This window comes from Nymphalis io, chromosome 19 (genome assembly GCF_905147045.1).
Source record: "Nymphalis io chromosome 19, ilAglIoxx1.1, whole genome shotgun sequence".
Lineage (NCBI taxonomy): Eukaryota > Metazoa > Arthropoda > Insecta > Lepidoptera > Nymphalidae > Nymphalis > Nymphalis io.
In genome coordinates this window covers 5,977,855-6,004,737 of record NC_065906.1, presented here as the reverse complement: position 1 = coordinate 6,004,737, position 26,883 = coordinate 5,977,855, and the positions used below count along the sequence as shown (strand labels likewise).

Below are 26,883 nucleotides of genomic sequence, written 5' to 3'. Positions count from 1 at the left end.
AATTATCTATGTAAGTATGTATTTACGAAAGAAAAGTAATTTATGTAGTATATCAGTTGTCTGGTTTCCATAGTAGAAGCTCCGCTTAATTTGGGATCAGATGGCCGTGTGTGAATAATGTCCCAGAATATTATTATTATTGTATTACATGGCCGTGACTCATAATTTGTTTAAATAGATATAGTAGCATAGATATAGCAATAGCTTATAATGTGGTTTTTAGATCAAAGTACTTTACTAATGCCATACTTTAGTTCAAATAGACCCCGAAATACGATGTAATCGATAAATAACAGATTGCTAGGAGCGTATGTGTACGTAAGGACCTTCATTTATAATTTACGAGTAAGCGTATAGTATCTACAGGAAGTCATAAATATTTCATAGCAAGGCAACTGAAAATAATTTAATTATATTGGTAAAAAATAATAATAATAAAAGGTTAATACCGACAAGTTTCACTATCCAAAATTACATGCAATCGTTATTTATATAAAATCAATATTTTATAATATTATAAATAAAAAGTAAGATGAGATAAGATGGCCCAGTGGATAAAATACCTCAACCGTAAATAGTGGGATCAAATTAGGGCTGAAAACCACTGCCTTTTTTTTTTTTTTTTATTTTCGCCGGGAGGGCAAATGACTCTACTCCACCTGATGGTAAGTGGTAGTAGAGTCCAAACGCGACGACGGCCAGTACAGACGGAAAAAACGTTCTGCACTAGCCGCCTTCGCCTTGCCGGCCCGCAAGATGCCTCTTCACGCCTCGTTTGAAGGAACCCGGGTTGTAAGAGGAGGGGAACACGTGAGCTGGTAAGGAATTTCATTTTTTGGAAGTGCGACAAAGAAAGGAGTTGCCAAATTTCTTTGTTCGCGATGGAATTGATGTCACAGTTAGGCGGTGACATCGAGAACCAGCTCGCGTGGACTTAAGAAGGAAGGGGGAAGCAGGAATTAGAGAGAATAATTCTTCAGAACACTCGCCGTGATACAGTCGATAGAAAACGCTCAGTGCTGCTATTTCACGACGCAATTGTAAAGGTTCAAGGGTGTTTGTGACCTTTACGTCGCCAATAATGCGTACGGCACGTCGCTGCAACCGGTCCAAGGCCTCAAGTAGGTACTTAGCGGAGCCATCCCAAAGGTGCGAGCAATATTCCACCCAAGACCGTACCTGTGTTTTGTACAACAGGCACAGTTGTTGTGGCGTGAAAAAGCGCCGCACCTTGTTCCGAACTCCGAGTTTCCGTGAAGCTGTTTTTATAACAGCCTCGATGTAATCCCTAGGACTAAGGTCGCAGCGAACATCAATCCCCAGCATGGCGATTTTGCTTTGCATCACCAACGGAGTACCACAGAGGGAGGGAAGAGGGGAAAATGTTGAATTTTTCGCCGTGAGAGCGCATACCTGTGTTTTCTTGGCATTAAACTCAACAAGATTATCAGAGCCCCATTTGGCGATGAGCTCTAACGTCCTATTGAGTTCAATGACAAGATCCCTCCGCCTCTCCTCAATTTCCGCTCGCCCAGCCACTGCGCGTCCTTGGTATCCACCATGCACTGTACTATCGTCTGCATAGCAATGTATGTTCCCAAGAGAGAGCATATCATTGATATGCAAAAGAAAGAGTGTGGGAGATAGCACATATCCCTGGGGGACACCAGCATTCACTACATAGAATTGTGAAGCGCAACCATCTACTAAAACACGAAGGCTACGCTTGTGTAGGAAGCTGACAATCCAGGTGCATAGCTGAGCAGGCAGACCATATGCCGGCAGCTTGGAGAGAAGACTTCTGTGCCAGACCCTGTCGAAAGCCTTGGAGATATCGAGGCTGACAGCCAACGATTCTCCATGCTTGTCGATAGCTTCACCCCAGAGGTGTGTTACGTACGCTAGAAGATCACCTGTGGACCGTTTTGGTCGAAACCCGTACTGACGATCATTAATTAAACAGTGATCCTCTAGGTAATGGATCAGTTGGTTGTTTAAAATCCGTGTCATCACCTTGCAAAGTACTGGGTGATAGCTATTGGCCGATAATTTGCCGGGTCAGACCGATCCCCTTTTTGGGAACCGCTTGCACATTAGCTCTTCTCCAAGCCTCCGGCACACATCCCGAAGAGAGAGAAAGTTGGAACAGGCGCGTTAACACAGGAGACAGCTCCGCTGCGCACTTCTTCAACACTATGGCTGGTATTCCATCGGGACCGCTAGCTTTCCGTACATCAAGTGATTGCAGCTCCGCACGCACATCACGTTGCCTGATTTTAATGTCAGGCATCGTATGGCCACATGAAGGTATTGTAGGTGGCAGCGCACTACAATCATCGATGACGGAATTTCACTGTCTTGTCTGCCTCGTTTTGTCTGCCTTCTATATTTTTGAGCTTAAATATAAATTTAAACTTCTTCTGCGAAATAAATTAGATTGGCGGATGGGCAAAAGAGCCACCCATTAACCATTATTTACATTACCAAAGCGCCACCAATTTTGAGAACTAAGATGTCATATCCCTTGTGCCTGTAGTAACATTTTTTTTATGTTATAGGTAGGCAGACGAGCACATGTTGTTAAGTCATCACCACCGCTCATATACAGCGGCTAGTAAGTACAGGCTCAAGGGATATAAAATCTAGGTTCTCAAGGGACAAAAGGGTGAGTGTCCCTTAAAACCGGAACACAACAAAACTAAATGTTGTTGTTGCCGTTAGAATAATAAGGAATGTCTCTTTTGGGAGTGCGCTTGTACATAACTTTACGAACTCAATTGAGAAATGTAAGTCTACTACTGTTAATGCTGACTAAATTATTTTACCATTTTTTTAATAATACTATAAAGTCGATGAAAATTTATAAACTCCTTTTATTAAATGATTTTAAACTGTATAATTTTAAAGCGATACTATTTATAACAACAAAGTTGAACACTTTTTGTACCATTTAGAATCAGTATATTGCATAACATCTGTACAAAACATGAACAAACCGCACATTTGTCTTTCTTTACCCTAATTATGTGATGAAAATTTATCGTACTATACAAAACTCGAACAGTGCAAATGTTTGAATTTTATGACAAATATAAAGTAGCTTAAACTGTGCTCAATGGAGTATCTTATTACTCTACGATTAGTGAACAGTAACCTGAATTCGTAATGCTAATTTTCCACATGAACAACGTTGGAATAAAAGCGTTTTGGAGACATCATATGGCATTTATCACGTAATTTGAACATTTAAAACAAATACCAAATGTAATTAACAAAAGTAATTATAAATTTTAAATGATTTTTTCTTACTGCGACATTGCAACCATTAATTAGTTCTGATCATAGTTCATATAAATATAAATTTAGAGAGTAGGAGGAAGGGCAAATGGGCCACCCGATGTGGTCACCACCGCCCATAGATATTGGAAATGTAAGAAGTTTTTAACTTTCCTTACATCCCCAATGCGCTACCAACCTTGGAAACGAAGATGTTATGTTCCTTGTGCCTGTAGTTACACTGGCTCACTCATGCTTCAAACAGGAACGCAATAGTAATAAGTATTACTGCTTAGTGGTAGAATATCTGATGAGTGGGTGGTACTACCCAGACGGGCTTGCACAAAGCCCTACAGTAACAGCCTGTAAATGTCCCACTGCTGGGCTAAGGCCTCCTCTCCCTTTTTTGAGGAGAAGGTTTGGAGCTTATTCTACCACGCTGCTCCAGTGCGGGTTGGTAGAATACACATGTGGCAGAATTTCGATGAAATTAGACACATGCAGGTTTCCTCACGATGTTTTGCCAAAGCCCTACCACCTAGTAAATATAAGACTCTTTGTGAACGTCATAATCTTCTGCTCACAATTGTATAAATTATACATTGAGATAAAGATGAAAATGGCAAAAAGGAAGTGTTATATATCCGATGGTAAGTGGTGACCATAGAAACTAGCACTACAAGAACTTAAAATCACAAGTACTTGAAAATTAAATACTTGATTTAAAATGTTATATGTCAAATGTCTAATTACTATAGAAATTTTACCTTGTGAATTGGAATATCAGGACCTTAATTTGTATTTATATCGTCTTATATTGCCGATGTTGAAAAATATCCTGAGGAAAACTTCACGTCTCGTATGAAATTGCGCCACAAGTGTATTCATCAACTCTCGTAATATTACCTTTGCTTACTAGTTATACGGATTTGTTTAATATAAAAAAAAAACCACAAAAATACATAAAATTAAGGTTGTTTGGACATTTTAATAAGATCCAGAGTATAAAGCACACGCATTATTAAAATTTTGTTTGTTTAGGTCAACGCAATTTATGAATGGGAAGAGGGTATAGATAATAAACAATTTTAAAATTTAATTTATATAATATAGCGGATTATAATTATTTCTTAGTTAAAGATTAAAGTGTTGAATAAACGGTACAAAATAAGGAGCTATTCGATAATATATTTAGCAACAGTGACTTTTTAAAACATATTATTTGTAATATTTATATACCCGTACAGGATTTAGTTCGAACAAACTTGCATTATATACAATTACCTATATAATAACTAATTATTTCTTTGAGTTATTAAGTTTCTATAAATTCATTTGTCACATGGAAAAAACGCAGAAATTTCTCATAATTCGACGTTTTCATAGAAATGAATAGTTTTATGATTATAATTTAAGTGGGGGTGGATCACTTCCCCTGTAATCAGGCCCGCTGATGAGGACTCGCAAGTCCATCTCCAATCTGCGAATCAGGGTTCGTTGGGCCACGACTCACTTCACCTCCGCGGACCCAGGATGGTCGAACATAAACTTAAGCTAAGCTTAAGGAAGGATTTTTAGAACTTTCAACTTTCAGGGAATGAAATGGAAATCATAACTTTGTATGAATTTTACAAACTATGAACTATGAAGCCGGGATAGACAGCTAGTAGTCTATGAACTATTATAAAAGTACTTGACTATTTGAGTATGTTTTTTTAAACAGATTTATTTCTATTTAAAGAAGCACTTAGTTTGAACATTAATTTATGCACATAAATTCATTACTACACGTATTTTTGTATATAATTATAATAGTTCCATTACATGACTGTAAATACAGGAGACGTGAGCTCGTCCTTTCAACTCTTAATGGACATAATTTTACTGCGTGGGAATTAATTACTGCAGATGATGTTTAAATTTAATTTACTATTAAAGCAAATAATGTGTCTATTCATATACAATAGAATGGATACTAAGGGTCCGTTCACACAGACCGGCTCGGAGAGGAGAGCAGATTTTTATCACGTTGGAAACAGTGTTTTGAGTGATTGTAGTAAAGTTTATTTTTGCATTTGCACCTTTTTTGTCATTAAAAATGCCTGAACGCGCTTCGTGTGAAGTAATAAAAGGAGCCGACCGGCTCCGCTTGCGTGCTCTTTCTCGCTCGCGCAGCCGATCGGCTCTGATTGCGTGCTCTTTCTCGCTTGCGCAGCCTGTCGGCTCCGATTGCGTGCTCTTTCTCGCTCGCGCAGCCGATGGGCTCCGATTGCGTGCTCTTTCTCTATCGCGTAGCCGATCGGCTCCGATTGCGTGCCCGCTGCGGCCGCGCCGACCGCCATTTTGATAGCAACATTTGAACGTAATAGTTGTGCGTACTTGTACGAAAAGATGAATGATGAAAAATTAATAATACTCGTGTCAAAATATGAGTGTTTATTTGACATAACCAAGCCATCATATAGCGATCGGATAATGAAAGACAATGCATGGGAGGAAATTAGCAAATGTCTCGGAATAAGTGGTAAGTAAGGTTTTCATTGTTTTACACCTACCCCCAGATACTCAATCGAATTTTAAAGCAAGGGCTTCTTAAACTCGTGCTGCGACGTGTTAGATTCAAAGTCAAAATAGGAATAACATGAGTTTAAATGCGCCCTTACTTTAAAAACTCGTTTGAGTATCTGATCGTTAGAATATACTTATGTAGTAGACAATTTTTATTAAATATAACTTAAGAAACTCGCGTAGCCACTTGATCTTGCCAATCTAAAGCACCACTTGATGAAAAATAATCCTTAAATTTATTCCTTGTGGTTAGAACTGCGTCGCTATTAGAACTGTTTTCATTATTATTGTCTGTTATTGCTGTTAATAAATTTATATTGCTGTGAAATTCATTCTCTTGTCCTGGCGTCCGATTTTCTATTAAAAAATTATGTAAACATGTAGTTGCTAATATAATTAAATCACAGTACTTCGGCTGAATTTTCATTCGTTTTTGATAAATTTCAAATCTTTGAGTTAGCATTCCAAATGCACATTCTACGACTTTTCTTGCCCTGCTTAAACGCAGATTAAATACTTTTTTTGATAATTCTGTTCTTGCTTGTTCTCTTGGATACGGCCGCAATATATTATTGCTCAAAGGAAATGCCTCGTCTCCTATAAAAAAATGTGGTAAGCTTTCAGTGGTACTAGGTAGAGGTTTATTTGGGGGCAGCTTTAACTTATTGGTGTTGAGTTTTTTCCAAAATTTTGAATTCTGTAAAATTCCGCCGTCGCTATTTTTACCATATGATCCGACATCAACAATTAAAAAACTGTATTTCGCGTCGACCACAGCTAGTAACACTGTACTGAAAAAGTTTTTATAATTATAGTATAAGCTTCCACTATTATCTGGTGCCTGTATATTGACATGCTTTCCGTCTATAGCGCCCAAACAGTTAGGAAAATTCCAAATATTAAAGAAATCACGTGAAACCTTTTCCCACATTTCTTCATCTGGCATCTGCATAACTATGGGCATCAAAACATCACAAATTACTCTGATTGTCTCATGAATAATTGAATGAACTGTAGAAATTCCCATTCGAAAATTAAATGACAAGTTTTTGAAACTGCAACCAGTGATGAGGAATCTGTAAAAATAAAACAAACACACAAAATAGAAATATAAGACTGCCGTACCAAAACGAACTATAAAATAAAAAAGAGTTATGTTATTAATTTTTCATTTCTGTTCTTTCCAGTGACGCAGTGCCAGGATCGTTGGAAGAAACTGCGAGATAACTTCAGAAAAGCCTATTATAACCGAAAAGGCAAGAGTGGCGATGGTGCAACTACGTCCAAATTGATAAAATTTGAAAAAGAACTTTCTTTTATAATACCATTTTTTCGCAATCGAAACCAAATATCTAATGTAACATTATCATCGGATGATTCAGAGCCTGGCACACCAATACCACCACCATCGACATCATCTAAACGTTCTGACCATTCTGAAGTTGAATCGCTTGCAAGTACTTCTGGCTCGAAAAAGAGACCACGCTTAAGCAAAGATGTTGCTACGGTTTTCGAAGAGTATCTTGAAGAAAAAAGAAATACTACACCCCGTGACAAGGCATTACGTAATTTTTTTTTGTCTATGTCAGATACAGTGGAAACATTCCCAAAAGAAGTCCAAGCACGAATTAAAAGGCGCGTGTTTAACATTGTTAATGAAGCTGAATTAAGTCTGTATGAAAATAGTACAGATTTGAATTATTCTTTGTCTATAAATTCACCGCCATCGACTAATCAATCTACTTACCTAGTGTCAAACGAAACCTATATTCCTCAAAACTATCCAGATCAGACTACTTACGGGTACAATACCAGCACACAAAATACAAAATAATAAACAATCAAAAACAATAATAATTATAATAATAATAATTAAACACACACAAATCTGTACTATTTAATTACATTTCATTAACGTAAATAATGCTTAATAAATGGAGGGCTGTGATTTTGTGATCTATTTAGATGTTTGTGTTATTTAACATGATTAGTATAAGTAATTTACATTTCATTAACGTAAACAATGCTTAATAAATGGAGGGCTGTGATTTTGTGATCTAAATAACATGATTAGTATAAATAATTGTTTTTTATTTACCTTAAAGTTACCGTTAACCTTTCTTCGGCTGTAATGGTGCAACGATAATTTGTAGTCTTTTTTGTTATATGTACTCTTAACAAATCTGTCAATTTCAAAAATTGCCAATATTCCATACGATAATACTCATAAAATTTTAGGCTATCTCTCTTCAATTCCTCGAAAATGGTGTGAAACTCCCCATGGATTAGTCTGTTTTTCCAAATATGTTTTACCCATATTTGTTTCCGCTTGCGCTTACGTTTCCTATGTTCTATTTCAAGTAATCTTGCTAACAAATATATTTCTTCGTCGGAGCTATCTAAATCCATGTTTCGAAAAGCACACGTTAACACACCGAAAACAAAACTTAGACTGCGCGGAATACTGGCACTGCCTTTGTAGTGTATCCACCCGACTCCGAGCGCATCCGACCGGCTCCGAGCACATCCAACCGCACCCGCTTTCAGATCTCTTCCAGCCGGTCGATGTGAAATAGTTGGCGGCTCCGCTCCGGCCAATTCCAAGCGTATACGACCCGGTCTGTGTGAAAAGAAAAAAGCAGGCCGATGCTCTCCGAGCCGGTCTGTGTGAACGGACCCTAAATATGTCAACAAATTGTTTTGAAGCTCACAAATTATATCTTTATTAATACAAATGTCTATAAAATAATATAGTGCCTTTTATTTCATACAGTCATTTTTTTATTTTATCAAGTAAATATGTAATATATATATCAATCGACAATAGTGTCTCGTCGACATTACAATGCCGTTTATGTACGTACACTTAAATATACCTAAAATAATAATAAATTATATTATATCGAAATTTTAAAAACTATATGAATATTTTAAAAATCTAATGATAAGTCGTGGGTCCTATATACATATACAACAACCTATAACTTTTAGCTTCTGTCCGATACGAAAGCATAAGCAAATATCACTGGTGGTAGAGCTTTGTGCAAGCTCGTCTGGGTAGGTACCACGCGCTCATCAGATGTTCTACCGCAAAACAGCAGTACTTGGTATTGTTGTGTTCCAGTTTGAAGGGTGAGTGAGCCAGTTTAATTACAGGCACAAGGGACATAACATCTTAGTTCCAAAGGTCGGTGGCGCATTGGTGATGTAAGCGATGGTTATCATTTCTTACAACGCCATTGTCTATGGGCGTTGGTGACCACTTACCATCAGGTGGCCCATATGCTCGTCCACCTTCCTATTCTAAAAAAAGAACAACAAAAAAAAAATACTCACAAACCACCTGTTGTATATACTATTGTAGAAACATCCACGCACGTACGAACATCCTCTGAGTACTGTATAAAAAGTTTCAACTTGATCGAATAATCAATGCGTGAAGGTATAGAATACGAAAAAAAAAACTAATCACGACTTCGATGTTGATTCAAATATATAAAGGAAAAAAATATCGTTTTTTTTAGCAGGATCTTAGCTGACGTACACAGAACACCTCGCAAAAGTTTCATCACAATCAGAACGCATGGATCACAAGCATACAAACATTCATTTTTATTTATTAAGAACAACAAGGTAAGACATCATATTTGTAACTTTGACTATATCGAATGTACGTGTCAAATTCAATTATTAAAGTTACGGTGACCTCTATAATTAACATTGATAATTATCGGTCTAACATTCTTTAGCGGTTGTGTAGTTAAACACTGGTTTACCTCTTTCTGCCATTAACGATTTGACATTGAAAAGAAGAAGCCACAGCATTGTTTAACTTACCACTCACGAAGCAAAGCCTATATGTAAGGTCATATGCTATTATTTCCTTTTAATTATTACTTTATTTTACTGGATCGATAAAGCTGATTGAGTTTCGTGCTTGTTATTCTAGATCTACCTATAGGTAAACTTAGATTTTTTTGCTAGAATTGAACCTGTAATCTTTGGTTACGATTCACGCGTCTTAGCTACTGGACAATCTTGACTTTTATATAGAAAATCATTTAAAAACATATAAAGTGATTAATAAAATGTTTACATGACATATATAATCATAGTTTATTCTATACAAAGTTTAAAAAATTATACCGATATATAAAAACGATGAAAGTTGTAAAATATATCTCTGGGAAACAATGGATGCATTAATATGGCTGTGGTGGATGCAGCTGCATTTTAATAATAGATTAACCTCTGTACAAACAAGGGCTGCTATGTAATCTTTAGTGTACACACGAATTTAATTAATTTTGGTATGACAACGCCAAACAGTACGTCACGTTTGACTCATGTACTTTAGGTCTTTGCTTAGTAACTGTTCCAACATTTGTAAGTGGATTGGATTAGCCTAAACTCTCAGACTGGTCTTTAATGGACTCGATTTCGGTTTTCAGGTAAATTAGTTAAAATATTTTATTAACATTTTTTAAATTAATTTCTTAAATTATACTGTATAGAATAGGAAGGCGGACAAGTGAGTGGTACCTACCCAGACGAGCTTGCACAAAGCTCTACCACCAGTAAACATAACAATATTTAGCGACATTCTATTATAGAATGTAGGTTTTTTTGGTATGCCAAACAGTGCTTGACGTCTAAGAAATACATCTTTAAAGAATGTTGCTGAAAAATCTTCTACATGTGTATCTGATAAAGAAGCGTGGCGAAATAAGATCTAAGCCTTCTTACCTAAAAGGAATTACCTTAGCCCAGCCGTGGGACATAATTATAGAGGCCTTATTTTTTACTATATAAATAAATTGTTTGAGATATATTATTAAAACGAAATAAAAGAAGACTTATATCTATAAATTCTGGTATTAAAACGAAGTTTGGTATACTGGGTAAAAATATGTGTATAACAATACAGCGTTTGCAAAACTTTTAAGTGAGGACATCATAATAGATGGCCGCGATCCTGAGGCCGGTTCCGGGCCAAATCGGGCCTAAGTTTGTCAAACTACACAATACAGTGTAGTGGTTCACGCTACAAGCAAAAGTATGGCTCTAACGACCGGTCCGTTCCAAGTTTTAATAGCAGTGGCGCACTTTTAGGTCCTAGTTTAAATACTGAAATGAGGCCAAACCTGAAGCCATGTAAGTAATTTATTTTAATTAATATTACATTGCGCTTTACTGAAGTCATAATAATTGGAAATTAATGAGAAAAGTTTTTAATTGAATAAAATCTTTGTCATGTAAAGGAAATTCTTATTACTTATAATATTTTATACAGTAGAATCTCGCTAGTCTTATGTCTGTGTTTTTTATCGCTGTGACTATACATTATTTGTTTAAAGTGTAATAAAGTGCCTACATAGCATTAATGTTAGGTGTTTCCGGAAAATCTATGTAAGTATTTAAGCATCAAGCAATACCTGATGATAAATGATCTCCTCTACTCATAAATATCAATATTTTTTAATATAACCATTACATACACCGAACACAGATCGGAGATTTTATTTATGTTTTTCCTTCAAAAGCAGCAAGAAACTAGATACTGGAATATATAGTTGTACGTATTTTTTATCCCTTTTCAAATATATATCTAAAACAATTTATTTATATAAAATAAAAAATTAAGGCCTGTATATATCCCACAGCTGGGTTAGGGCCTTAAAGAAGGCTTAGAGCTTATTTCGCTACTCTTCTTTCTTCTTCGTTACGATTTTGCGATAGTTAATAGTAGGTAGTACGTAAAGAAGCACATAGTCTGCTTTTGTCCAGCAATAAACTAATTTTTTCTAATACGTAGCAATAATCATATGATTTAATACGTATCGATTCTATAATTTTAGTTGTTACATAATGTACAAGACATTCTATATTCAATTAGTTTTTTGCCATTCTTGAATATCAGAGAGATATCGAGCAAGTTCGTAATGAGTTTCATAACTAAATGTGCTTCATATTTCCTACTAACGTTTCCAGACCAACAGCCAGATACATTACCGTGCATCACATGGTTATCACAACACATCTGTGCAAAATAACCTTAAAACTCAATAGATATTTTCCAGCGATACTGAAGTTAAATAGCAATCGTTTAGACAAGTAACTAGTTGGCTTGAAACCAAAAACGAGACGGCATCGAGTAGCTTGCTCTCAGTTGCTCGCTACATCTGATCCCAGTTTAATTAAAGACAATGCCTAGTGGCTAGTGCCAAGTTCATGGAATACGTTCAACAATTATTATCACGTCCTTTTACATAGATAATATATTTATTAATGTTTTATTTTATTTCATCATCTGAAAATACAATCCCTTATCATATTGAATTAATTGTTAATTATTAAGGATTAACATCAAAATAAATTTTACTAATCAAATCATTAAATCTTAATAATTATTTACTATATTAATTAAGGCGCGTGTTACAATATTAAAATTGTTGTTTTACAATATTAAAGTTATTGGCTTATCTTAAACTTATCTAAAGACAAATTGGTCCGATCTGAGGATTGAACTTAAGACAGTGTTCCTGCCATGTCCCGCTCGTGGCTCGGTAGAGAAATAATCGATGGACAAACAAAACTGGGAAATACAGGTTTAAACAGGAGCTTGTACCCTTGCCTTCGTTAAGGCTTTAAATTTGAAATTGGAGAACTTGCTGAACATATAAGTTTCTAAAGATACTATCCTAAGACAAGTCATTGTTATCATGAGACAGTTTTGAGAAGAAAGTTTAGAGGTATCTCTTCTACGCTGATCTTTTAATAAGATTAACGAACTTTATCATATCACAATATTAGGTATTTATAATTTATGCAACCAAAACAAATCTATTACGACCTACCCATTCCTCTATAAATGCTGCATTACCTACCCAAATGTATATAGTAATACCCTAACCATGACGCAGTACGTCTGAATTTGCTCAAGCGTGTAAGCTTCAAGTTGATTTAGTACTGTCAAAGGGAACTATTTAAATTCCACAAATGTATCATTATCATTATTTGCATGAATAAATATGTATCATTGCATGTTAATTATAGTTACTAGTTATTTCAATGTTTGTGGGCTCATTGTACTCATTATTCTTAGTAAATGTTGTGGACTCATTTATATTCATACGATAACCGAATTTTATGAAATATTTATTAGGTAAAAATTATTATAGTAATGTCCTTTTGACATAATTGCAGCTGTTATTATTGAATACTATCCTGTGCAGAAGCTATTGCACTACACAAATTAGTACGACATACACAGATACACACGTGCACTGTCTATTCTCCTTCCACTCACATGCTCCAATTGGACTATATGATCAAAGAGCTGTCAATTTGCTTAACTTCGGCTTGCTATTAAGATATTTTTAACAGAAAAAGGAAATGAAAATTTATCTTCGACCTAAAATTCAAACTCTTAACGAAAGAGTTAATGGTTAGTTCCACTCTTGATTTTTACAATTCTTACAAGTATATGTATCATTTTTATTTTTTGCTTTTTATTTAATTACTTACCAATATATTCTTATATTAAATTTTGCCTGTAAGAGATTGCTTAAACGAGTAGGGCTACTTTGTATATAGGTTATATAGGTAAACCGACGGTCAAATAGGTCGCCCATAGACATTGGCGATGGTGACCACTTACCATCACTATACCTATTATTTAAATTTTTACAATTATTTATAGACATTTTACTTACGTAACCATTACAAAATCCCCAGAGTCGTATCTGATAGTAACGTGAACAAACGATCAGACGCGGCAGGAGACTGTATACATTTACTGATACCTTTAACCTGCTGTTAATAATTAAAAATAAATTATAAATTTACATCAACTCCAACACAAATAAAAAAACAAAAATAAAATGTGTTTCTCACCCGTTTAAATTCATTATAAGGACCTAGTAATAAATTCTTATAACAGCGTTAGACCCTTTTGTCAGGAAGTAAATGAACTGATGATGTTCAAATGCCTGAACAGAGCTTTATACTTCATGGTTAAGAATCAACTCGATCATATATAGATCACATCCTGTGTGTCAAACAGAAAAAACCGCATCAAAATTGATCCTTTCTTTTAGGAACTACGATGTCACGACAGACACACAGACACACAAATATACACGTTAGTCTTACGACATCCTCCTTTTTTTGTCGTTGAGGGTTCAAGGTAATACAGAAAGAATAGACTAGTTAAAACTTTATATTTTGTTGATCTTTGTGTGAGTGATGATCTGCATCCAGGATTAAACTGAATCTAAAACTATCACCGGTTCGGTTGTAGATTTTACCGAGAAGAAATTTAGTAGTAATCTTTTTCAAAAATGTAAGACATAGTTAAATAAATAATTTATTTTTCGAAAAATGCGCTGTACACGAATGACTTAAAATTAACCACACTTTACCAAGCTTTTATAATGACGTTACCTTCCTTCCTCATTTAATAGGATTATTGCACAAAGCGTAGCTAATAAACTTGTCAAAAGCTCTAGTACACTAAGTACCTCGCCAAAGGATTCGTTTTTTAATATAAATATGTAATATGATCGAAAATAAAATAATATTATTATTAAAATAATAACATTGTATAGACTTTTATTTATTTTTTATTATATTATTTATTAGTCATATAATAGAAGTTTTACAGTAAATTCGTACTATAAATTTGAATAAACAATTATTATAATCCTCAAAAATATAAATTTAAGACATACTTCAGCGATTATATTGATAAAATATATAACATTTTTAAATATCCAATATTTTATAAATACCCTTGATTTTAATTTTGATATTTTTTTAGGCACAAAAACTTTTCACCTTTGCTTTAAAACCGCGTATCATATTCGTGTAACTTAATAGCCCTGTCATTCCCTGTAGCTCTTTCCTTTTGGTTTTAGTTATTTTAACGATGTAATTTGATGCGTCACAATTCTTGTGGTTTGTAACCCGTAAAAAAATGACATTATCTGAATTTCAAAATCATAATATCCTATATTCATGGGCTTTACTCGGAGACTAAAAGTAAAGTAAAATAAAAAAAACGCATATGAATACGCACTTATACGCACTTTTGAGTCACCAGACATTAAGTTGCATAAGTTGAATATAGATTCGATTTTATTCAGTGATTCTTTTCTACTATTAAATTACATTTATAATTTAATTAAATACAATTGAATTATTATTTATCCCGCGGACAAATCTACAAATACTAATCCAAGTTTTCTTATATCTATAATGATATTATTTATCGAATATTAAGCCTTAATTATCAATGTTATTTATTTCACGTAAGATTATTCTAAATTCCTAAAAGGCCAGACCAGCACAAAATCGGGATTATGCTGGCCTACCTTGTTTGTCATTGGGCCACCATTTACAAAAGTGTTAGATATAATGATTAAGAGTACATTCTCCTGACTGATTTTAGCAGCGGTGGCAATTTCAAGAGATATGAACCAACTGCGCAGGATATAGTACAGTGGACAAGTATCAAGTGCTTAATAGATGCACTCTCTATTCCCACGCTGTCATAATCCGAGCAATCTGACACGACCAGAAATAATTCAGGCATAGGACCAACGGCTTTACGTACTTTTCGAGGAACGGGAATGTTCAGACATCCATCTTCCACATTTCGGGCTGCTATTGAGAAGCTTGGACCCAGGACCTCGGGCTCTGCAGGCCTTCAATTCCTAGGGGTATTCCTAGGGCACAGAGACGTCCGTACCCCCGGAAATACTTACAGTGGGAGAAGAAGGCGCTCATAGTGCCGACGCCTTCGCCCCGGATCAACGAAGGCGTTCTATTTAAGCTCCCGCTCAACGGCCTCTTTCTGAAATAACATGTTCGCAGATTAACTAGAAGGGCTTACAAAAAGCCCAGCCAATTAAAATGTACCCACTGTTTATAAGCCGAGTTCAAAAACATGATGAGATAATGTATTGTATGATTTAACCTTTATTTCATTAAAGCTGAAGCTATGACGTGGTCTCATGTATTTTTCTTTGACATACAATTTACCATTCTTCATTAAATCGAGATAAACAATGATTATTATGACTGTCATCAATATAACATGCTTTTTATATATTTTGCTTTTTATTTATTCCTTAGTATAAACTGATTTCAATCATTTAATTTGCGTTTTATCCACAGCAAATTCATATATTGTCCCACCAAATTTGGACAAATTTTAGTACACAATATAAAACATTTAAATAAAAAAAAAACACAGTTGAGTTATTATTATTTACTCTTTAATGCATTTCCTGTTACTTATGAAATTTTCGATATTTTTTATTGTTAATTCATAAAATAAACTTTACGAGTTTATATATCTTTAAAATAGTTATCGTTTGTAATTCAATAATTACTCTACTAAAGACGAACAAATAAGAACGGACCAAGAAAGTAGCAGTTTATTTGAAATCTTTGATACATGCGGATACCAGGGTATAACCATACTTGTATAACATTGGATATGTTGTTTAAAGTAAGGTAAGGCTTGCAATAAAAGTATCTACGCAGGTTTCGACTATTTTCTATCATCAGCGTCACACTATTGGAAAAGTTTTTCGATCAACTGAATAGTGCTCTCTACGTGAAACATAAATGGGCAGATGGGACTCTTTTGTTATTCTAGACACAATGCTTACGTAAGCTAAACATTTTTATTGTTTCATCTCGTCCACTGTCTTCCAATTAAAAGCCAGGGTCGAGTTTTATTCGGTTTTCTTATACAGGATTCTATTAACTAACTTAATTTATTCTTATCTGGTATTTTAGTTAAGAGATTCTTCGAAACTCATTAATTTTACATGCGACGAATCAATAAGTTTATTTATAGCACGTCTAAAGTAAGACATATAAGACGATAAGTAAATAAGATATTCAATTTTTATACATCCCACAATCAGAACTCAATACGATCATTACGTATGCGTAAGTCTGGAAAAAAAAATAGAATGTATAATATTTTAGTACAACAAAGTTTCTAGAAAAAAATATTATTGTCTTCCTAATTTATAATGAATAACTTTTTTGCAAAAACTTACAGCCATGTATAAAGTATAATATTTGTAATCGCAACCAATAAAAGCTCGAGGTATATATCTGAATCTCTATGTATTTATTATAGTTTAAGGTGGGCGTTAAAAGACCAAACACAGTTAGTCAGATCTAATATAAAAGTAAAGTAATAAGAACTTATTCATTGCCAAGCGCGAGATGAAAACTCAGTGGAGCTTGAATCCGCAATCTTCGGGTACGATTCAGGTATTCCAGTTCCACTAAGCGATCTCAGCTCTCGGCCTCTAATTAACATTATATAATTATATTCATTTATATTAATATAACGACACTAAAAATAACAGCTTCAATCTTTCTACAAGGGACAATGGGTCATAAGATGGGCGTGTTTCGTTCGTACCTTCGAACAACCATTCTCGGTTCGCAAGTTAGTGGATGCCGTCGTTTTGAAACCCACTGGCGCAAATAACATTAGCATAGTTATAGAACGCGTCGGGATGAGACCTCCGTAAAGGTCCCGCTGGGGATGGGACGGCTCTTAAACCCGCTTTCCCGATAATGACTATCGATGATTTTACCCCGAATGTGAGCCCGGGTACAATATTATTACGTAGTTTGGTCGTTGTGGGGAATTGCGATATATTACATGCGTGCCGGTATTCAGTTATTTGCTTTTTGGAAATCGGAAGCTCTGTTCTCTGTAGGAGGGAAGTGTTTTGTATCCATTTCGCCTTAAACGACGGTCAGCTTTTTATAAATTTAAGTAGTCAGTCTTTGGATATCTAAACGGATTTCATCATGAATTATTGATTAAGAGAGAGTTTAGTAAAGAAAGAAATGTTCGACTATTATATTCTATAAAGACAATAATAACATTTAAGACAAGCTAAATTGTCGTTGTAAGTAAAAATTAATGTTTAAGTAATTACTTAAACATTAATTTGAACTTTTGACAACCAATTTCATTTCTTGGTGCGGGTTTTAATAGTAGAATATCAAACAATTAAAACTCTGATTTATATTATCACCAAACGCTTATAAAAAGCAAAGTCTTAAGATAATCTAGATTTGACAGGTGAATTCTTTTTTCAAAATAAAAAAAAAACTATTTCTTACATAGCTGACAATTATTTCTTACTTACTTACGTTACAATTTTGCTGCAAGTGGATACAGATATGTCACAATACGATATCCCGAGGGATCAATGGTCGTGTTTTGTAAGAATAAACTTGTAACTGGACGCCGAGCTCGATTGTGAAGTGTCAGAAAATGATATACGACATTGACCACAATAGTAATCAAATTTATAACTAACTATTCCGAGTATTTTCACCCACGTTGATCGTCTCTGTTAGCGTAATGGTATTTATTCTATCATTTTTTAAATACATATTTATTTCTTGCATTTTTTTTAATCACACTGGTAGATCTTGATATTAGAGAGTTAAGTCAAGTTATCATGGAGCACACTCGTGAAGCTCCATAGAAATGAACCTGCGACCGTCATAAAAGTGAAATCAGGCGCCACCTTTTTCGTTATTTTTACTCTTTTAGTGACACGTCTAAACAAAAAAAATGAAACAAAAGTAACGGATGAATTTATTAGTGTACCGATACAAAAATCACTCTGCTTAAAAATGAATATTTACTCTAATGAACGATCGTTTGAGTGAATATGTTTTATATAACCTTAATGGCGACTCATATCCATATGTTGGAATACACAAAATATTGAGATTTGTACAAAACAAATTTTCTTGAAGATTTATTATGACAAATTATTATTTGCTTAAGAAAATTGATCCAATATTTCGTATCATACTCACAAACATCCAATCAGTCAAGCTGCTCGAAGTTATTAAAACGCTAAATGGATCTTTGTATTGAAGGTGGAACGAATGTTTACTTAAGAAATCAAAACAAGCAAGGGGGAGAGGCAAATTTTCGATTAATAATCTTCTCGTCGCATTAATGCTGATGAAATAAAGGATTGAATAGGCGTGAGATTCAATTTGTTACAATCCTTAAAGAAACGATTTCGAATGAAGCATTTTATGTTAAAGTTAAATTGTATTTCTCGCGAACCTTGTCGGTTGACTTGTTTCTTTTAGTGAAATGTTTTAATTTTAATACTACAAATGCACATTTCAACTTAAGCTTGGACAAATTATATGTATATTTAATCTTTTTTTAAACTTCCATAACTTTAACCTTCTCATAAATAATAACATTTAATTAAAGATGCTAGTCAAAGTAGCAATTAGCAAACCACGGATTGCATAAATCAGCTGAGTGGAATGATACTCAAATAACATTGAAATAATATATTATGGCTTTCTGCACCGATTTTATACCAAATAATAGATATTACACCAAATTAATTGTTTACTAATTACAAGATATTATAATGAACAAACAGGTATAATCCTACTTGTTACTATATTTTGCAAAGATCATGCTTTTTTTGTACAATTCTGCTCCTCCTTAATCACCTGAAGTACCAGTCCTTATTATTAATTAAATTATGGTAATACTAACATAATAAACCTACGTCCATACTAAAACTTTAAATCAGTATATACTCGTTTGTATCTATTTGTTTATTTGATAACACAAAATAACGATACAACGATAAATAAGAGTAAGCAAATATATATATAATATATAAAGTCATACGTCACTATAATATGTACAAATCGGATTAAAAGTTTTTGCATGAGTCAGGAAAAACGAATCAACAAAACTTGCCTCCGTAAAATTCCATAATATATCACAAACTCATCATAAATAATCTATATTATCATATTCAGTTTAAATTGTTTGTGAGGCGCTGTAATTACAGGCGCAAGAATTTGTGCTACCAATGGTTGACTGTAAATTGAATGTATATTATTAATATTTTTATAATGCCTGTTTTCTATGAGCGGAAGTGGATACTTATCATTCATGTGCCATATTCTCCCATTTGCCAGAGAAGAAAACCGAAGGAATTTTCTTACAGAACTTTCTAAGATCAGTACAAATCTACTTAATAATAATAATATATGTGAATCAAAATTTCAAATAGCTACTATACAAGTAACGATCGCGTGGAAGGGTGGAAAGAATGCTAGTAGTATTTCCACGTTAAATCGCAATTCCAATTCCTTGGACGAAAAATGAACCAGGTCTCCTGGCACCAGAGCACCTGGTGTAAGATGGGGTGATATGTTTTAAGAAAGATTTTGCACCAATACTCTAAGATCTAAATATTTCTTTAGCAAGTAGCACAAATATATAAGTTCCAATAAGAGATGAATATTTACGCTGTTTGTTTACTTTGCATTTTTCGCAGAGGCTTCCGGCCTTTAACATAGTTTTTCTATGGTATTTGACAGAGCTTGTTTAACTGCCAGTCCACAAATCCATATTTCATTTGTGTATAATATATTAATAATAAGACACAATACATAATACCTTCAATAAATTGCTTTATGACACAATAAGAGACAGTCAAGTGTTATTATTAAAATCATAAAACGATTAAATTATAATCTTGGACGAAGAGCTTCTTTAAATCGCAAAAATATTTGAGATTCAAATCTTCCTTTTTACTGATCATAAATTATTCAAATGCCTGCTTTATATTTTCGACACGTCGCTGAATGACTGCGCCGCTTTTATTTTCATCCCAAGCCGTTGGTCCAATGGTCTCACGTGATTTAAGGATGGTATACACCTGCGCGACGGGACAAAACGGACGCTATTGTGACGCGAGATCGTACATAAAGAAACTGCCACATGTTGCAGCTGTTTGAAACATCGACAGCAATGGCATTTTCAAGTTATTGTGTCATTGTTCGCATCCTAGCTTCGCTAAAAAGAGTGTGTGTATTTTCCATCAAGAAGTTGTTATAGCAAACTTTAAAGTAAGCAGTGCTTTCTCAAGCAAGTAGCAATGTAGGGCCCGATGTCTTTTCGATTTTGTCAGATTATCACGATGAAACTATGAGAGCGAAGATACAGAGAGTACATGTGTGTTTGTTTGTACACAAACTTCTATAATTTTATTAATATATATAGTACGTTTAGTCTTGATGGAAGAGATTGTCATGACCGAAGGAAGGAAGACTGGTTTAAATCGTTGTTAACGAAATAATCTGTATTGTTATCTAACTTATTTTACTTCGTAGGATTTTTTATCTGAATGTGAGATTTTTTTGAATGATATTAAAAATAAACTCAAAATCTGAATATTATTTACTGATGTAAGCTTTTAATATTAACATTTATGAAACATCATGATGTACCATGGTATTAAATTAAATTAAATAAGACTACCAATTTTTCAGACTGCAGATTCTTCCGATAAGAACCGTTAGAAAACTCAAAAGATATTCTTTTCCATCCATTAAGGTATTATTAATATTCTTATTTTCTCCTGCAATAAGTATGCACAAGCTGCACTGCCAGACTAGAAAGATAACATTTCTAGGACCTAAAAAGGGAGATTAAAATAATTTAAACCCAAACTATGGAAAAGATACATTAAAGACATCTATTTGTAGATAAGAAAATCGTATAAGAAAATATCTTAGGGATTTGAACCAAACCTGTGGCTATGAACGCTACGGCCTAATCTTCGGATAATAATCAAACCATTTTATTCCTATTTTGAATTTTATTTTATAATGAAATTGTATCGTATAATGGCGGTTATCGAATATTCGAACCCTCAATTTAAAATTTAAACATATATTTGAAATGTCTAAATTACAAAATACATAGACGAGTGTTGTTTTTGGATTGTATGTATAGCTCTGCAAAGAAATATTAAGAATGATAGCACATACAAGACTTAATGTTAACATTAGTTATTTCAAAGATGTTACTTATTTATAAGCTCGCTAATTTATGTTCGTAAAGTAACAAATTCAGTTATGTTAGCGATCTCTTAAGCAATCGTAAGATGTTTTACGAGATAAGACTTTTGATGCGATCATGACGGTTGATAGTAAAAGAACTTATTAAACAGTAGCTAGTATTTTCTATTTTATACTTTAAGTATGGCTCATAATATGTTTTACCCTTGACTACATTTTTCATCACCTCATACTAATTATAGCAAAATACTTACACTATTATTATGGTTGAATTCGATTTTCAATGAAAATCTAATTCACATAATATACTTGGTAGTGGGTGGTATCTATATAATAAACTTCAAACCTTTTTGAGGGGATGAGGTCTTTGCCGAGCAGTCGGAATTTAACTTTACATGATATGTTTAAAACGGAACAGACGATTACCATTCATACTTAAAACCCTTTTTATAAACAAAAAAAATACTTTTCAACGAAACATGTTTTATCAAAAAGTATATGATGAAAAAAGGTTTTATTTTACGAAATTATTTCTACTCTTTAATTTCGGATGATACAAAATATTCTTAAAAATATCGTATTCGTTTTTTGATTCGTAAATTTAATGTAATTTTAAGCAGACCGAACGTTTAAAGCAATTACACGAGAAGGAATTGGTTCAACAAATGACCCAGATGGGAATACTTTGGCCTTTGTAAATATTTATAGTCCTGATATTGCTTCACACATATGAATATTTTGCGGGCGGACTTTTCGCTGTTTATATAGCGATGGAGTTCATAATTTGTATCCCATTTTATTTAGTGTAGTGGTAATATTTTTGATAAATATATAAATTTATATCGTTTGGTTTGTTAATACTTTCATATGATTATGATTATAATCTCCTTCTGATTGATATTGATCATGATGGACATTTACACAGTTTTTTTTCTATTATTTATCCATTTAAATAACAATACAAAATTTAACATAATGATAGCAGCTAAAAGCCACTAAGGTTTGTACGTGTGCTATCAAGAGTTTACACTACAAATTTATATATTTAAATACTATAACTACACTACAGATTTAAAATACGTACATATACACTTTAAGAAAACGTAGTAGCTTATTATAATGCAAAAGTATGTATGCAAGCAACTTTACCCCCGTTTTAGTTCTGTCCTGTCAAATATTTGCATTAATCTAAAAAAGAATCATAATATTATATATTATAATATAATAATAACCTACAAGAAAAAGAGACAAAATGTTTTAGTATCTAGTTTATTTATTTAATCTCTTGGAAGTTTAGGTTTACTTTACATGTTTATTTTATATTAATAAATTTTGCATACATGAAAAAAAAATTTTTGTTACATTTTGCAACTTTTTTAATTTATAAGTAAAGGATATAATATAAAATAGTTTAAATTCCTGCAAGTACCAAAATACAAAAAAAAAAACGATTATTGGTTTTGTTTGGTTCGCCATCTATGATATACGATATATAGTCGTACGTCATTAAGAAAGATCGTACCATTATAACGTAGTAACCATCATTATTGCTTCCAGAAATATAACGTTATTATTGAATTTTATAAAACTTCAGTCCCGTCTAGAATATTATATTATACCGCCAAACAGCAAAACATAGTACTGTTGTGTAACGGCTTGAAAACTGGACTAGGACTTAGAAAATAACGTAACATCTAATTGTTGGCGTAGTGGTGATGGTGGTGGTGGTTATCATTTCTTACTGTATCAATATATTATTTTCTATAGTACAAGAAGGCAGATGAGCATATGGGCCACCTGATGGTAGGTGGTCACCAACGCCCACAGTCATTGGCATTGTGCGAAATGTTAACCATTGCTTACATCGCCAATGCGCCACCAATCTTGGGAATTAAGATATTATGTCCCTTATACCTGTAATTACACTGGCTCACTCACCCTTCAAACCGGAAAACTACAATACCAAGTACTGCTGTTTTGCGGTAGAATATCTGACGAGTAGGTGGTACCTACCAAGACGGGCTCGCACAAAGTCCTACCACCAGTAAAAATAGAAGTCTATAGAAGCTTTATACTTTCAGATGCAAGGAAATGTATCTGTTAACATCCAAATTTAAAGCACATTCAGGGATGTTCCAGAGAATAATAATATTCTGGGACATTATTCACACACGGCCATCTGATCCCAAATTAAGCAAAGCTTGTACTGTGAACACCAGACAACTGATATACTCCATATGCTACTTTTCTTTTACATACTTATATAGATAATTACACCTAGATTAAGGATAAACAGACATGTTCATGCACATAAATGTCTGTCCTAGGTGGGAATCGAACCCACAACCTTCGGCGTGAAAGGCAAGTATCTACCAACCACGCCAACCGGCCCGTCAAGTCTCTTGGTAGACAATCCAATAACGTTATATTAATCCGAATCAAAACTTTAACCCAGCACTTTTTGGTCTCTTCGACCTTAAATTCTAGTCGCTAGACAAACGAGGTTGTTAGTCACATCCTATTAATATTATAAATTAATTTCCGCCGGCAGATGCCCCCGTTAATCGGGAGGGAGGCAGGTGTTGGGAACCTGTGATATACCCGTGGGGTACCTATACAAACTGTCGTATGTATAGGTAGATACTAACACCTGCCCTCCACATTTGCGGGTGAAACCGTGGGTGGATACTAGTTCTAGTATATAATATAATGAATCAGTATCAAGTTGTACTGGATTATTAGACATTTACAGAAGATTTATCGCAGGTAAAAAATATAGAAGCCTATTTAACATCTCGGTAGACCATCGGATAAAACAAACAATTCACTTTATTCGCCCGCATAAAATCAATAAAACTGAGATGGTCCAATTAGAACACGTGAATCTTAACCCAGGACTGCAGGTTCAATCCCAGGCAAGCATTATTAAAATTAAAAAAAAAACCATTAAAAAGGCAATCCCTAAAAATTTCATGTGCTTAATAAATTTATGTTCATAATTTACCTCATGGTCGGTGGTGAAGGAAAACATCGTGATGAAACCTGCATGTGTCTATTTTCAGCGATATTCTGCCAAATATCTATCCACCAACCCGCATTGGATCAGCGTTGTGGGAAAAGCTCCAAACCTTCTCATATAAGGAAGAGAAACCCGTAGCTTTACTTTTAACATCCAGGATAATGTAAGGTGTTCTGGCTTAAAGTAGATGGTATATAATTAAAGGTGCATAAAACAAAAGTAAAGGCTTACCACCAAGTATTTGACACGAACGATAGTCGAATGCGTCACCATGAACAACATGGGTGTTTATGATGATCTATTAAAATAATTTAATTACATTAAACTATAAATAGCTACAAAACAGCAACCAAAATGTTATTATCTAGTATCATTTAAAAGAGCCGCGATGGCCTAGTGGCTGGAAGTTGAAAATCATAACCGATGATTAGAGTTCAGATCCGGGACAATAACCACTGAATTATGACATGTCTTAATTTGTCTTTATAATTCATCTCATGCTCGATGGCGAAGGGAAACATCGTCAGAAAACCTACATTTGGCGGATGAATATCTTTTTAAGTGTATCCACCAACCCCGATTGGAGCAGCATGGTGAAAAACTCCAAACCTGCTCCTCGAATGGAGAGAAAACCTCAGCCCAGCAGTAGGTTATTTACAGGTTGTTACTTTTTAGTTTAAATTATCTTTTCATATTTCATATTAGAAACATTATCATACGCTTATCCATGATGTAAAAGAGCCATTGCTATATTCCTATACGCGCAACACACGCGATACCTCTCAAGTAAACACACACTCGGTGTTATTACCGCCCCTTTCCCCTTTCCCTCCCGTATCAGATAAATATTGCCCGTAGGAAATGATGAGAGTGGTCCATTTGGTTCTAAGAATAAAAAACTGTGGAAGTGCCATCGAGCTCTGTACATAAGATTCTTTATTCTGTTATTTGGTATGATTTTAGATTGTTAATTTAGGAATATTTACTAAAATCATTTATAATTTTTATTTCTTATTCAGTCATTGTTCAAGTATAAATATGAATATAACAATATATAAATATGTATACTTCAATATATATCAATTTATATTGTCAGTTCTATCAAGCTTATTTACAATCGAACTACCTTTAATTTAATTGTTTCAACTTATATTTAAACTGCAATACGAACACAAAACTGTTAATTACTGCACTTTAAGAAATATTTAAATATAATTTGATAAATAAAACTGATTAAAAACAGTTGTATGTATGTATAAAAAATAAAAGTTAATGAAATAATATTGTTTTTTTAAGCCAATGAAAAAGTATTTTTTATCGATGACATATTTAATCCACACTGTTGCGAGGCTCGGATAGTTTCGGGTAACTTCACCCAAATGACGCGGTGACGTATTGAAAACCGAGTCAGGTCTATTTCATTTATTGCGATTAGGTAATGCTGCAGGTATATTGCTTAATCAACATAAAATTTATACAGAGGACTATGTTTTTATTCATCTATATATACTAGATTTTTCTACATATATTAGTTTGGATGGACTTATGTTTAAAAGGAACAACTTAGTTTACATAACGTATTAGTATCAGATTTCATTTCCATTGAACTTCTCATTATGATAGCATGGAGTTTTTGTAAAATATTATATTACACGTACGATATAATGAAAAAAGTGGATTCGTTTTTTTTAGAAATATTTTTTTTTCATAATATCCTCATTTTTTAATAATAATTTAATTGAACAAACTTAGCTACTTACACTACTTACATAAATTTAATAACTCACATAAAATAGTTTTAAATCGCATACGTAAAACTTATCTAACATCGAGGATTGTAACACATTAACGCCATTAAACCTCAAACTATGTGAGCTTTTAGCGAATGGCCAAGTTATGGTGATAATAACCGAATTGCATGCAACTTGAACAACAGTTATATAATTACATTATTGGAATTCGTCGTAGACTTTAGCTACGTTATTACTATGGGATGCTACGGCGTAGACGTAGTGCTACAAGTAATATATTATTTCGAGAAATACAAATTGTGGTAAGTTAAGCAATTGTTGCTGTGTGTATGTCTTACCAATTATTTGCGACTC

General features: G+C 33.8%; 2 protein-coding genes across 3 annotated transcripts; one reads left to right on the top strand and one right to left on the bottom strand.

The window, feature by feature from the left end:
• Window positions 1–5,254: 5,254 nt before the first annotated feature.
• Window positions 5,255–7,955, top strand: LOC126776017 (uncharacterized). Its single transcript, XM_050498270.1, has 2 exons — window positions 5,255–5,800; window positions 7,032–7,955. Exons 1-2 carry the CDS (start codon window positions 5,668–5,670, stop codon window positions 7,676–7,678), a joined length of 780 nt encoding a protein of 259 aa, XP_050354227.1. The 5' UTR covers window positions 5,255–5,667; the 3' UTR covers window positions 7,679–7,955.
• On the bottom strand, window positions 6,461–8,253 carry LOC126776033 (uncharacterized). Of its 2 annotated transcripts, none has more exons than XM_050498287.1 (3): window positions 7,943–8,253; window positions 6,764–6,920; window positions 6,461–6,635 (listed from the first exon to the last, which is right to left on the bottom strand). In XM_050498287.1, the coding sequence occupies exons 1-3, from the start codon at window positions 8,251–8,253 to the stop codon at window positions 6,585–6,587; spliced, it is 519 nt and encodes a 172-aa protein (XP_050354244.1). In that variant the 3' UTR covers window positions 6,461–6,584. The 2 variants fall into 2 exon arrangements, with proteins under 2 accessions (XP_050354244.1, XP_050354245.1); XM_050498288.1 differs by having other exon boundaries at window positions 6,461–6,630.
• Window positions 8,254–26,883: the final 18,630 nt, after the last annotated feature.

Bases quoted from the DNA above. Each gene is read 5' to 3' on its own strand.
- LOC126776017 (XM_050498270.1), top strand. From the start codon at position 5,668: ATGAATGATGAAAAATTAATAATACTCGTGTCAAAATATGAGTGTTTA. The intron at 5,801-7,031 runs GTAAGTAAGGTT...TGTTCTTTCCAG, and splicing joins CAAATGTCTCGGAATAAGTG to TGACGCAGTGCCAGGATCGT.
- LOC126776033 (XM_050498287.1), bottom strand. From the start codon at position 8,253: ATGGATTTAGATAGCTCCGACGAAGAAATATATTTGTTAGCAAGATTA. The intron at 6,921-7,942 runs GTAAATAAAAAA...TTATTTTTACAG, and splicing joins AGGTTAACGGTAACTTTAAG to ATTCCTCATCACTGGTTGCA. The intron at 6,636-6,763 runs GTTTCACGTGAT...AAACTTTTTCAG, and splicing joins ATGAAGAAATGTGGGAAAAG to TACAGTGTTACTAGCTGTGG.